The sequence below is a fragment of the Microcaecilia unicolor genome, chromosome 8, assembly GCF_901765095.1.
Source record: "Microcaecilia unicolor chromosome 8, aMicUni1.1, whole genome shotgun sequence".
NCBI classification, from domain to species: domain Eukaryota; kingdom Metazoa; phylum Chordata; class Amphibia; order Gymnophiona; family Siphonopidae; genus Microcaecilia; species Microcaecilia unicolor.
This window is the reverse complement of record NC_044038.1, coordinates 185,424,026-185,438,530: the sequence shown is the minus strand read 5'-3', so window position 1 is coordinate 185,438,530 and position 14,505 is coordinate 185,424,026. Positions and strand designations below refer to the sequence as shown.

Below are 14,505 nucleotides of genomic sequence, written 5' to 3'. Positions count from 1 at the left end.
CAAGGCTTCTACAAATGTTAAGTACTTTTTGTTAAGTGCCTATGTTTTCAAACATTTAGATAACAAGAGCTGTTAGTAGTTTTATACTCAGCATTTTTCTCATAATAAGATATAGCACGTGTGAGTTTGGAGTGCATTGAGGTTTTTATTGGAGTGAGTGTAGGAATTGATCCATTTTTCACTCTATGAATTATTAAAGGTATTGGATACACTTATAGCAATATTTTAACACAAGGGTGTGCTAAAATTATTTCAAAAAATACCTTTAGAGAAGTTCCATGATTGAGAATCTTATCCACCCTTAGAGGTGTCGCTTTGATTAGGCGCACCTCACTTGGGTGAGTGAATAACTCTGAGAACATCTCTATAAATAAAAAAAAAAATTATTATTTTTTAGATCAATTATTTGTATGGAGAGATTCTGAGTCAATTCCTTCACTTATAGATCTCCTAATAATTTGGCTCTGGTCAAACAACTTTTTTGAATCATTTCCAGAGGTTTTTTTGGGGGGAAATACTACTTTTGTACATTTAAAAAAAGGAGAGTAGCAGCACAACATGCCATAAAAAAATACTAAAAAGAAACAACTGAAATCCAGTAAGTGACTGCGTCAGTGTTTCATCATATAAAGTTCTTGCAAATACATTTCACAAGTATATGTGTATATTCGTGCACACAAGTTTACATTTATATTTATATGTACCTTGTCCTTCTTGTGACAGTTTTATAGCAAACCTTTATTAACCCTTTGTCCAAAGACAACTCGGGCTGCGTTTAGTATGTATGTCTGTCCTCTCTATTGCTTAAATTATTCTTTATGTAGTTTTGAAACAGAATATGTTTGTATTATAGGATACACATCTTTTTTTGTTTTTAATTTTGTATACTTATTGTTTTATCTGGTTTTAGAGCATTTATTAGTTTTTAACCTTGTATATTTATTATTGTTTTATTATGTTGGTTTTTAGAGCATTTGTGACCCCTGAAGCAGGCAGTTTCCCGCCAAAACATGGCCCCGTGTTGGGTCTTTTTATTATTGGGGCTTTGTCAATAAAAGTGTATGTTTTCACATTCAATTGCTGGAAGTTCATTGGTCCCCTCCTACTTTGATTTCAGGTGTTTTTCACATAGGGTGCTTTTTCCTTTCCTTTGGTTGGTATTTTTGCTCACAACATATATGTCAGAAAGCAAGCACCGCTCAGTTTATTAACTGTTCCTTTACCACATCAAAACACTTAACCAAAAATGAAATTGTTAAATGCATAACAACCTTTACAGAGAGTTTCATAACAATGCTACCTGCTCTCTGTGTTGCAGAACGATGGAGTGCAATCAGAAACAGAGAGCAAGACAATCAGGTACTGCTGCATTTACCTGCCAGATGGTACTGCCTCATTAACTGCCGTTCGACCAGGCCTAACTATTCGGGAGATGCTGTTGGGGATTTGTAGGAAACGAGGGCTTTCCCTGGCGGATGTAAAAGTACACCTAGTGGGAAACAAGCAGGTATGTGGCATAAAATTTCAAAACACATGGAACTTGAAGCTAAATTGTTTCTGCTTAAAATCAAGGTATAATTGCAAATTAATTCATCTCATCACTAACCTCAGACTGTGGTGGAATCTCACTCATTCCTGCCATCACTGACCTATCAATAACTTCTCACACTGAGACAGAATACCATCACTGACCTCACACAGAGACATAAATACATATAAGTACATAAGTAATGCCATACTGGGAAAAGACCAAGGGTCCATCGAGCCAAGCATCCTGTCCACAACAGCGGCCAATCCAGGCCAAGGGCACCTGGCAAGCTTCCCAAACGTACAAACATTCTATACATGCTATTCCTGGAATTTTGGATTTTTCCAAGTCCGTTTAGTAGCGGTTTATGGACTTGTCCTTTAGGAAACCGTCCAACCCCTTTTTAAACTCTGCTAAGCTAACCGCCTTCACCACTTTCTCCGGCAATGAATTCCAGAGTTTAATTACACGTTGGGTGAAGAAAAATTTTCTCCGATTTGTTTTAAATTTACTACACTGTAGTTTCATCGCATGCCCCCTAGTCCTAGTATTTTTGGAAAGCGTGAACAGAAGCTTCACATCCACCTGTTCCACTCCACTCATTATTTTATATACCTCTATCATGTCTCCCCTCAGCCGTCTCTTCTCCAAGCTGAATAGCCCTAGCCTCCTTAGTCTTTCTTCATAGGGAAGTCGTCCCATCCCCGCTATCATTTTAGTCGCCCTTCGCTGCACCTTTTCCAATTCTACTATATCTTTCTTGGGATGTGGCGACCAGAATTGAACACAATACTCAAGGTGCGGTCGCACCATGGAGCGATACAACGGCATTATAACATCCTCACACCTGTTTTCCATACCTTTCCTAATAATACCCAACATTCTATTCGCTTTCTTAGCCGCAGCAGCACACTGAGCAGAAGGTTTCAGTGTGTTATCGACGACGACACCCAGATCCCTTTCTTGGTCCGTAACTCCTAACATGGAACCTTGCATGACGTAGCTATAATTCGGGTTCTTTTTTCCCACATGCATCACCTTGCACTTGCTCACATTAAACATCATCTGCCATTTAGCCGCCCAGTCTCCCAGTCTCGTAAGGTCCTCTTGTAATTTTTCACAATCCTGTCGCGATTTAACGACTTTGAATAACTTTGTGTCTTCAGCAAATTTAATTACCTCGCTAGTTACTCCCATCTCTAAATCATTTATAAATATATTAAAAGCAGTGGTCCTAGCACGGACCCCTGAGGAACCCCACTAACTACCCTTCTCCATTGTGAATACTGCCCATTTAACCCCACTCTCTGTTTCCTATCCTTCAACCAGTTTTTAATCCACAATAGGACATTTCCTCCTATCCCATGACCCTCCAATTTCCTCTGTAGCCTTTCATGAGGTACCTTGTCAAACGCCTTTTGAAAATCCAGATACACAATATCAACCGACTCCCCTTTGTCCACATGTTTGTTTACTCCTTCAAAGAATTGAAGTAAATTGGTCAGGCAAGATTTCCCCACACAAAAGCCATGCTGACTTGGTCTCAGTAATCCATGTCCTCGGATGTGCTCTGTAATTTTGTTTTTAATAATAGCCTCTACCATTTTCCCAGGCACCGACGTCAGACTCACCGGTCTATAATTTCCCGGATCTCCCCTGGAGCCTTTTTTAAAAATGGGCGTTACATTGGCCACCCTCCAATCTTCCGGTACCACGCTCGATTTTAAGGATAGGTTGCATATCACTAGCAGTAGCTCCGCAAGCTCATTTTTCAGTTCTATCAGTACTCTAGGATGAATACCATCCGGTCCAGGAGATTTGCTACTCTTCAGTTTGCCGAACTGCCCCATTACGTCCTCCAGGTTTACCATGAAGTCAGTAAGTTTCTCCGACTCGTCCGCTTGAAATACCATTTCCGACACCGGTATCCCACCCAAATCTTCCTCGGTGAAGACCGAAGCAAAGAATTCATTCAGTCTCTCTGCTACATCTTTGTCTTCCTTGATCGCCCCTTTTACCCCTCGGTCATCCAGCGGCCCAACCGATTCTTTTGCCGGCTTCCTGCTTTTAATATACCGAAAAAAAATTTTACTATGTTTTTTTGCCTCTAATGCTATCTTTTTTTCATACTCCCTCTTGGCCTTCTTAATCTGTGCCTTGCATTTGCTTTGACACTCCTTATGCTGTTTCTTGTTATTTTCAGACGGTTCCTTCTTCCATTTTCTGAAGGCGTTTCTTTTAGCCCTAATAGCTTCCTTCACCTCACTTTTCAACCAGGCCGGGTGTCTTTTGGACTTTCGTCTTTCTTTTCTAATTTGCGGAATATGTATGGCCTGGGCCTCCAGGATGGTATTTTTGAACAGCGTCCACGCCTGTTGTACAGTTTTTACTCTCTCAGTTGCCCCCCTAAGTTTTTTTTTTACCGTTCTTCTCATTTTATCATAGTCTCCTTTTTTAAAGTTAAACGCTAACGTATTTGACTTTCTGTGTACAGTTACTTCAAGGTCGATGTCAAAACTGATCATATTATGGTCACTGTTATCAAGCGGTCCCAGTACCATAACGTCCCTCACCAGATCATGCGCGCCACTAAGGACCAAGTCTAGAATTTTTCCTTCCCTCGTCGGCTCCTGCACCAGTTGCTCCATAAAGCTGTCCTTGATTTCATCAAGGAATTTTATCTCTGTAGCGTGTCCCGATGTTACATTTACCCAGTCTATATTTGGATAATTGAAGTCACCCATTATTATCACATTGCCCATTTTGTTCGCGACTCTGATTTCTTTTATCATTTCTGTGTCTACCTGCTCATCCTGGCGAGGCGGAAGGTAGTACACTCCTATCACCGTTTTTTTCCCTTTTATACATGGAATTTCAACCCACAATGATTCAAAGGTGTGATTTGTGTCCTGCTGAATTTGTAATCTATCTGAGTCAAGGCTCTCGTTAATATACAATGCTACCCCTCCACCAGTCCGGTCCACCCTATCATTACGATATACTTTGTACCCCGGTATGACAGTGTCCCACTGGTTATCCTCCTTCCACCGGGTCTCAGTAATGCCTATTATATCCAATTTTTCATTTAGTGCAATATATTCCAACTCTCCCATCTTATTTCTTAGACTCCTAGCATTTGCATATAGACATTTCAGAGTATGTTTGTTGTTCTTATTTGCATGATGCTTAGTACCTGACACTATTGATTTGACATCTTTTGTTTGATCTTTAGTTGTATTTAAGGGCACCTGGCCTACCACGGTCTGTTGTGCAACCTCACTATCCAGAAACCCTATCTTCCCTGTTTGTGAGGTATCTTTGCAAGATACCTTTTCCCGAACCATGCGCTTTTGAGCGACTGTCGGCCTTCCCCCCATTTCTAGTTTAAAAGCTGCTCTATCTCCTTTTTAAATGCCGACGCCAGCAGCCTGGTCCCACCCTGGTTAAGGTGGAGCCCATCCTTTCGGAATAGGCCCCCCCTTCCCCAGAATGTTGCCCAGTTCCTAACAAATCTAAAACCCTCCTCCATGCACCATCGTCTCATCCACGCATTGAGACTCTGGAGCTCTGCCTGTCTCTTGGGCCCTGCACGTGGAACAGGTAGCATTTCAGAAAATGCTACCCTAGAGGATCTGGATTTGAGCTTTCTACCTAAGAGCCTAAATTTGGCTTCCAGAAGCTCTCTCCCACATTTTCCTATGTCATTGGTACCCACATGTACCAAGACAGCAGACTCCTCCCCAGCACTATCTAAAATCCTATCTAGGTGACGCGTGAGGTCCGCCACCTTCGCACCAGGCAGGCAAGTCACCAGGCGATCCTCACGTCCACCAGCCACCTAGCTATCTATATGCCTAATGATCGAATCACCAACTACAACAGCTGTCCTAACCTTTCCCTCCTGGGCAGCACTTGGAGACATATCCTCAGTGCGAGAGGATAGTACATCCCCTGGTGGGCAGGTCCTGGCTACAGGAGTACTTCACCAGGGTGATGCTCTCCTTCTAGGAGACCTCCCTCCTCCAAGGTAGCACAAGGGCTACTAGACTGGAGGTGGGACCTCTCTACAACATCCCTGTAGGTCTCCTCTATGTACCTCTCTGTCTCCCTCAGCTCCACCAAGTCTGCTACTCTAGCCTCAAGAGAACGGACATGTTCTCTAAGAGCTAGGAGCTCTTTGCATCGGGCGCAAACATATGACATCTCACCAACTGGGAGATAATCATACATGTGACACTCAATGCAAAAGACTGGATAGCACCCCTCTCGCTGCTGGACTGCTGACTCCATCTTAGTGTTTTTGAGTTTTTCAATAATTTAAAACTTGCTACAGTATTAAGGATATTAGCCTAATATAAAAGTGTCTTTTACTTTATATAGTGTATTGTATGATTTATTTAGTATTTCCTTCTTAGATGGTAATGAAATGTATTTAAAACTCTATAAGAGCACTCCTTGCTTGTTACCCTAATTACAATAACTGACTATAAATGAGGAGTTGTCCTAGGGGTGGGTGGGTGGGAATACTAAATTAGATCCTGCAGTGGCTGTTAGATTCTATCTGTTAATGCTGTGGTACAAGGCTTTTAAAACTAAGTGGAAAAGACTATGGAGATTAGCTGTTTTCTGTTAGCTGTTGAAATTTGCTTTTTAAGTTTGCCTAACACTAACCTACAATTCCTCCTTTAAACCCCAATCTTTAAGTTCCCAAAGCACAAGCAAAGTAGCGTTCACTTACCAGAGAAATGTCCTCTTCTCTCAGACCTTCTCAGAAAGAAAGTTCAGTGGGACCTTCCCTCTTTATATACTTTTGAATCTAAGGGGCCTCTTTTGAGCAACCTATGCAAGTATTCTACTTCCCCCACACCTTAATTATCACTTAATTGAGGTCACTGGATGAGCTAACTCTCCAGCAGCCAAGGTAAAGAAAAATAACTGCCGTTTAGAACAAAGGAGTTCCTACCTCTAGAAAAGGTTTCAGTTTAAAACTAGGTCACTGGATGAGCTAACTCTCCAGCAGCCAAGGAAAAGAAAAATAACTGCCGTTTAGAACAAAGGAGTTCCTACCTCTAGAAAAGGTTTCAGTTTAAAACTAAGTCACTGGATGAGCTAACTCTCCAGCAGCCAAGGAAAACAAAAATAACTGCCGTTTAGAACAAAGGAGTTCCTACCTCTAGAAAAGGTTTCAGTTTAAAACTAGGTCACTGGATGAGCTAACTCTCCAGCAGCCAAGGAAAAGAATACTATCTGTGTGTGTGAGTGTGAGTACATATGTATAAGTGTGTGTATGGGTGAGTACATATGTATGAGTGTGAGGGAGAATGTGTGTGTGTGTGTGTGTGTGTGTGTATGTTTGAGTTTGTGTGTATCTGTGTATACAGCTGTCTTTCCCTATATTCTCTTTTGGGTAAAGTGGTGTGGACAGTGGTAGCTGTGTTAGTCCATGTTTAAAAGTAATAAATAGAAATAAAAGAAAACAAAAGAAAATAAGATGATACCTTTTCTTTTATTGGACTAAGAATTCATGTTTTCATTAGCTTTTAAAGGCAATACCTTCTTCTTCAGATCAGTTTCACATATACAGTGGGGGAAATAAGTATTTGATCCCTTGCTGATTTTGTAAGTGTGCCCACTGACAAAGACATGAGCAGCCCATAATTGAAGGGTAGGTTATTGGTAACAGTGAGAGATAGCACATCACAAATTAAATCCGGAAAATCACATTGTGGAAAGTATATGAATTTATTTGCATTCTGCAGAGGGAAATAAGTATTTGATCCCTCTGGCAAACAAGACCTAATACTTGGTGGCAAAACCCTTGTTGGCAAGCACAGCGGTCAGACGTCTTCTGTAGTTGATGATGAGGTTTGCACACATGTCAGGAGGAATTTTGGTCCACTCCTCTTTGCAGATCATCTCTAGATCATTAAGAGTTCTGGGCTGTCGCTTGGCAACTCGCAGCTTCAGCTCCCTCCATAAGTTTTCAATGGGATTAAGGTCTGGTGACTGGCTAGGCCACTCCATGACCCTAATGTGCTTCTTCCTGAGCCACTCCTTTGTTGCCTTGGCTGTATGTTTTGGGTCATTGTCGTGCTGGAAGACCCAGCCACGACCCATTTTTAAGGCCCTGGCGGAGGGAAGGAGGTTGTCACTCAGAATTGTACGGTACATGGCCCCATCCATTCTCCCATTGATGCGGTGAAGTAGTCCTGTGCCCTTAGCAGAGAAACACCCCCAAAACATAACATTTCCACCTCCATGCTTGACAGTGGGGACGGTGTTCTTTGGGTCATAGGCAGCATTTCTCTTCCTCCAAACACGGCGAGTTGAGTTCATGCCAAAGAGCTCAATTTTTGTCTCATCTGACCACAGCACCTTCTCCCAATCACTCTCGGCATCATCCAGGTGTTCACTGGCAAACTTCAGACGGGCCGTCACATGTGCCTTCCGGAGCAGGGGGACCTTGCGGGCACTGCAGGATTGCAATCCGTTATGTCGTAATGTGTTACCAATGGTTTTCGTGGTGACAGTGGTCCCAGCTGCCTTGAGATCATTGACAAGTTCCCCCCTTGTAGTTGTAGGCTGATTTCTAACCTTCCTCATGATCAAGGATACCCCAAGAGGTGAGATTTTGCGTGGAGCCCCAGATCTTTGTCGATTGACAGTCATTTTGTACTTCTTCCATTTTCTTACTATGGCACCAACAGTTGTCTCCTTCTCGCCCAGCGTCTTACTGATGGTTTTGTAGCCCATTCCAGCCTTGTGCAGGTGTATGATCTTGTCCCTGACATCCTTAGACAGCTCCTTGCTCTTGGCCATTTTGTAGAGGTTAGAGTCTGACTGATTCACTGAGTCTGTGGACAGGTGTCTTTCATACAGGTGACCATTGCCGACAGCTGTCTGTCATGCAGGTAACGAGTTGATTTGGAGCATCTACCTGGTCTGTAGGGGCCAGATCTCTTACTGGTTGGTGGGGGATCAAATACTTATTTCCCTCTGCAGAATGCAAATAAATTCATATACTTTCCACAATGTGATTTTCCGGATTTAATTTGTGATGTGCTATCTCTCACTGTTACCAATAACCTACCCTTCAATTATGGGCTGCTCATGTCTTTGTCAGTGGGCACACTTACAAAATCAGCAAGGGATCAAATACTTATTTCCCCCACTGTATATTCTGATATGTCATTTGCTCAGTTCTGATCTGACAAAGGTGCTGCAAAAATGGTTTTATCTTGAGGGTCAAGTGAAACGCAGCTCTACCACTACTTATCTTTTCTATAGCGCTACTAGATGTACGCAGCACTGTACACTGGACTCCCGTCCTAAAGTTCATCATACAATCTGCAAATTGCCCCGATCAGACTATCTCCCGAGGTGCGGTATCAGTGCCTCAATGGGCACAGAAGAGCTTTTGAGGGTTTCCGACACACTATGACCTCTTGGGTGCAGAAGAAGGAGAAAGAATGAGGAAAACTGGCTGACCCCAAGATGGCGGCTCAACAGAGTCCTCCGGGACCTTCAGTGAGCTCAGGGGTAACTGCAGCATCAGGTCAGGTTATCACTCCAATGTCTCCCTGTGGAGGAAACATAAAACTGCTTCCGTTGCCAAAAAAGTGTCCAGCCATCATCCAAAATGGTGGATCCAAATGTCAAACTATACAATTAAAAGTTAAATGCACAGTTCCAAGCAAGGCCTCAGTTAAACATCAAATATGGCCATGGGCCCATCTGGGCTGAACATTCTCCTAATCCAGAGGCTGTCCATGTAGTCCACATGGAAAGAAGCTATAAACTAAAGCTCCCAGGAGCATTAAGTGACTGTGGCCTGTCTCTCATGATTATTCCATATGAGGAAAGGCTAAAGAGGTTAGGGCTCTTCAACTTACATAAGTACATAAGTATTGCCATACTGGGAAAGACCAAAGGTCCATCAAGCCCAGAATCCTGTTTCCAACAGTGGCCAATTCAGGTCACAAATACCTGGCAAGATCCCAAAAAAGTACAAAACATTTTGTACTGCTTATCCCAGAAATAGTGGATTTTCCCAAAGTCCATTTAATAACGGTCTATGGACTTTTCCTTTAGGAAGCCGTCCAAACCTTTTTTAAACTCCTCTAAGCTAACTGCCTTTACCACATTCTCTGGCAACAAATTTTAGAGCTTAATTACGCGTTGAGTGCAGACATTTTTCTCCAATTTGTTTTAAACTTGGAAAAGAGACGGCTGAGGAAGGATATGATTGAGGTCTACAAGATTTTTCATTCATTCAAAAAGTACAAAGACCAGGAGACACTAAATTAAGTTAGATGGAAATACTTTTAATACAATTAGGAGGAAATATTTTTTCACTGAAAGAATAGTTAAGCTCTGGAACTCGTTGCTGGAGGATGTGGTAATGGCGTTTAGCGTATCTGGGTTTCAAAAAGGTTTGGAGAGGTTCCTGGAGGAAAGTTCATAGTCTGTTATTGAAATGGACATGGGGGAAGCCACGTCTTGCCCTGGGACTGGTAGCATGGAATGTTCCTACTCTTTGGGTTTCTGCCAGGTACTTGTGACCTGGATTGGCCACTTTTGGAAACAGGATACTGGGCTAGATGGACCATTGGTCTGACTCAGTATGGCTATTCTTATCCAAGCTGGAGACAAATTTTTGCACATCCGATACTGATTCCAGCAGAACAGTCTTGCTTCCATGTGTGACCCTCAGACTCGCTAAATAAATTGGGGAGAACTTAATCTTTCATTGAAATATGCTGGAACAGATCGGGGTAACTGCTTGGGGCTGCGGAGCTACTTTAGCCAAATAATCCTGGAAACAGAGCACTTTCCTGCCTTCATGAGTTAATGTCTGACCCGATATTGGTAACCTGTGAATTTGCCGCTCAAATTGTCCAGTTTATCTTCCACAGACTCTAATTTATGCTCGATGGGCTGCAAACACTTTTCCAGAGCCCGCTGTACTGTCACAGTCACTTCTGCAGCGATCTCTTTGTAATTTAGGCATCAGCATTTACACCAGGTTTTCATTGATGAAAATGGGTTTTGGGTGTATTCTATAAACTACGGCTAGATTTAGGCACATTTTATAGAATACGCCTAGCTGTATTTTTTTGTCACCAATTTGTTTTTAAGCATGATATATAGACTAGCCTTAAGTGCTGATATTCATTGGAGATATCCAGCTATCATGCATTGAATATTAACGCTTCTCTGGCTAAGTGCTGTTTAACCAAACAGTGCTGAATATCGGGCCTTTTGACTTTAGACCCCCTTCTCCTGGATATTAGATGTGGAAGGGAACCTGATTATATATCAAGATTTTAATAGTAGGGTTTCAACTAGGTGGGGAGATCAATAAGCATATTGTCAGATAAAGATTTCCTTGGATCGTGCTAGTTTACCATTCCATTTAGGGGAGAAGATTTGCACAATTTTTGATGATATAACACTCAGCTGAGAGATCAGGAAGTCTCTGAGCCAATCACAGCACGTTTAGCTCGGCTGAACGCATTGTGATTGGCTCAGGTACTTCCAGGTCTCAGCTGAGTGAAGCACTGCCAAAAAAGACGTTTTTATTATTGCAAAGGGGGAAGGCGGCCAAAATGGGCGCCCATCCAAAAAAAAAAACCATCCATTTTGGCCCCCTTAAGAATAAAAAAGTATTTTTGGCAGTGCTTCACTCAGCTGAGAGACCAGGAAGTCTCTGAGCCAATCACAGCACGTTTAGCTCGGTTAAACGCGCTGTTATTGGCTCAGAGACTTCCAGGTCTCTCAGCTGAGTGAAGCATGGCCAAAAAAGACGTTTTTATTATTCCGGGGTCCAAAAAAGAGCCTGCAGCATCGGAGCCTGTTTGATTTATTATTATTTTTTATATAGTGAAGAACGTCCATAAAGGACGCTCCTGACGAGCACTTGGGCTGTTTTTCGGGTGGAGCACTCCCATAATGGCCATCCATGACGAGCAAGTGGCCGTTTTTGCCCCCCCCCCTGATTTTTTTAAACATTTTATGAAGTTTTCCAATCCCGCGTAGCCCCAATGAGAGGTACAGACCTCTCGTTAGATTTTCCACCGTTTTCCAGCGTTAAGGCAATCAGAAAAGGTTAGTGCATCTCATCACAATAGGGGTTTCTACACAATTTGCTCATCTATATTCCCTTTTCATTAGCTGCTACCATCATGGGAAAAAAGTATTTAGTGCATGCCAGGGTTTACTACTTGCTCGTTAAGGGCTCCTTAAGTTTAGTGCATCTGGCCCTCTCTCTGGCCACTTGGAAAGTGAGTTCAAGTATCAGGGGCTGATGTGTGGTATTATGTGAATGTAATTTAAAATTCTGCATACAGCCTATTTCATACAAATGCAGCTTTAAAAAGTAGGGCGTTTAAACCAGGGGCGTAGCCAGACACCCAATTTTGGGTGGGCCTGGGCCCAAGATGGGTGGGCAGAAGAACCTCGCCCCGTCCCAAAGGTGATTTGGTCTCTCCTCTCGCCTGCATGCCATATGGTCTCTCAAACATCCCCCCTCTCCCGTATACTTTTTAAATAGCATATTTTCACCAGCAGTGAGCAGCAACTAATACACAATGCTCATGTTGGCCCCACAGCCTTCCCTCTGATGCAACTTCCTGTTTCCACCTAGGCAGAAATACATCAGAGGGAAGGCTGTGGGGCCAGTGCGAGCAGTATCTATGTCAATGCTCACTGCAGGCGAAGATCTGCTACTTACAAGGTATGCAGGAGGGACACTTGTTGGGAGTTTTCGGCTGGTGGGGCTTCGGGATCCCTGCCAGCCACATCATAGGTATGCTGCTACTGGGTGGGCCTGAACACAAAAGTGGGTGGGCCCGGGCCCACCTAAGCCCACCCTTGGCTACGCCACTGGTTTAAACACTGATGTCTGCATAGTCTTCAGTATTTCTCTGCAGAATATGAGTCCACAGGCCAGCCTTCACTTATCTCCAAACCTCTGTTTTACACAGTTCTCTCAGAAAACACTCGTTTTGGACCAAGACAGCATGGTTCTTGCAGATCAAGAGGTAAAGCTGGAGAACAGAGTCAGCTTTGAGTAAGTATTTTCCTGAACACATGATATTTTTTATACATTGTATGTTCTTATTTCTTTTATTGTTTTATTGAATGATTTTTAAAATATAATTTATATGTTTTTTAATATTTGTTTTACGCTCTCTGTTTTAATTTTTATACTGTAATTCACATTGCTATTGTTTCACTCACTTCCCGTGTCCTGTCAGACGTGGTGGAGGTGTGGCCTTTTTCTATTCCTCTACCTTTTCTGTCCTCCAAATCCCTGTCTTTCTCTGATGTTGGCATTCTTTGGTTTAGGACTAAGTCTACCTGCTTTTATATGGCTTTAGTTTATAACCCCTCTACTTCGCTGGTTTCCTCCTAGGATGAGCTTGTAGATGTTTTGTTGAAAATGTCTAAAATTCTGATCCTGAACATAGCAGTTTTTGAACTGGAAAAACAGCTATTTTTTTGTTTCAAAAATCTCTAATTTTCAGACTTTTTTGTGCTCGGTACATATTTCTTTAGGTATAAAAAAAAAGTCTTAAAGAAAAACGCACAAAAACAAGCCACATAGACATCCCAGCAGAGCAGAGGGGCAGCCTAGTGGTTAGTGCAGTGGACTTCGTATAAAGGGACCCAGGTACAAATCCTACCTTAACACTCTTATTTTGTATTGTGAGACATCCAGGAACACCTAAAAACTGTACACCGCTACAAAAGCCCTCAAGTCTGCAGGTGTCTCCTCTCTATAGGTACAGTTGGTATTTTGTGGGCTTTGGAACTGTACTAGTTAGAGTGGAATATGGAATTGGGTCCCTTTCTCTACAGTCCACTGCAGTGACCACTAGCCTACTCCTGGGACCAGCTTGCTGCTCTAAGAGGAATAGCCATCCTATCTGAAGGTATCATAGAGCTTGGTATCTAATGTCACTGTCACATCTTTGGGGGATGAGGGGGGGTCAGGGACCACTGGGGAATTAAAGAGGGGGGGTCATGCCTTAATCCCTCCAGTGTTCAGCTGTTAAGTTAGGGCACCTTTCTGTGACTTAATTGTGATTGAAACAGTTCCAGATTTTTTCCCTACACATTTTTATCTTGTTCCATTATCCCAGGAAAACATCTACATTCTGATCCCACCCAAAACATACCCCAACACACACCCCTTGCAATTTATTTATTTATTTATTTATTGCATTTGTATCCCACATTTTCCCACCTCTTTGCAGGCTCAATGTGGCTTACAATACGTCATGAGTAGTAGAAATATAATAAAAATAGACATTTAGTGTTACAGAAGAATCTTTGGAAATATGATAATGAACAGTCATGATAGTAGTATAACAAGCAGATATTATAAGGCAGTTCTAACTATGTGTGGAGGAGTTATGTATATTCACATTGGTTGATCTTTGTGGTAAGCCTTGTTAAAGAGATGGGTCTTCAGTAGTTTGCGGAAGTTCGTTAGTTCGTAAATCATTTTTAAGTTGCGTGGCAGTGCATTCCATAACTGTGTACTTAAATAGGTAAAGTTTGACGCGTGCATTAGTTTGTATTTTAGACCTTTGCAGTTAGGGAAGTGCAGATTAAGGAATGTGCGGGATGATCTTTTGGCATTCCTGGGTGGTAAGTCTATTAGGTCTGACATGTAAGCTGGTGCATCTCCATGAATTATTTTGTGAACTAGGGAGCAAATTTTGAACATGATGCGTTCTTTAAGTGGGAGCCAGTGTAGTTTTTCTCATAGTGGCTTAGCACTTTCATATTTTGTTTTGCCGAATATGAATCTAGCTGCAGTGTTCTGTTTGAAGTTTCTTGATTATTTGCTCTTTACAGCCGGCGTAGAGTTCGTTGCAGTAATCTAGATGACTGAGCACCATTGATTGTACCAGGTTACGGAAAACATTCTTTTAATTTCCACATTGAGTGGAACATCTTCTTGATTG

At 42.3% G+C, this 14,505-nt stretch overlaps 1 protein-coding gene across 1 annotated transcript in view; it reads left to right on the top strand.

The window, feature by feature from the left end:
* The window catches only part of RGS14 (regulator of G protein signaling 14), a 121,123-nt gene that overhangs the window by 54,244 nt on the left and 52,374 nt on the right, over positions 1 to 14,505 (top strand). The window contains 2 exon segments of the mRNA XM_030213438.1: positions 1,319 to 1,507; positions 12,514 to 12,599. Coding sequence (XP_030069298.1) covers positions 1,319 to 1,507; positions 12,514 to 12,599 — 275 coding nt within the window.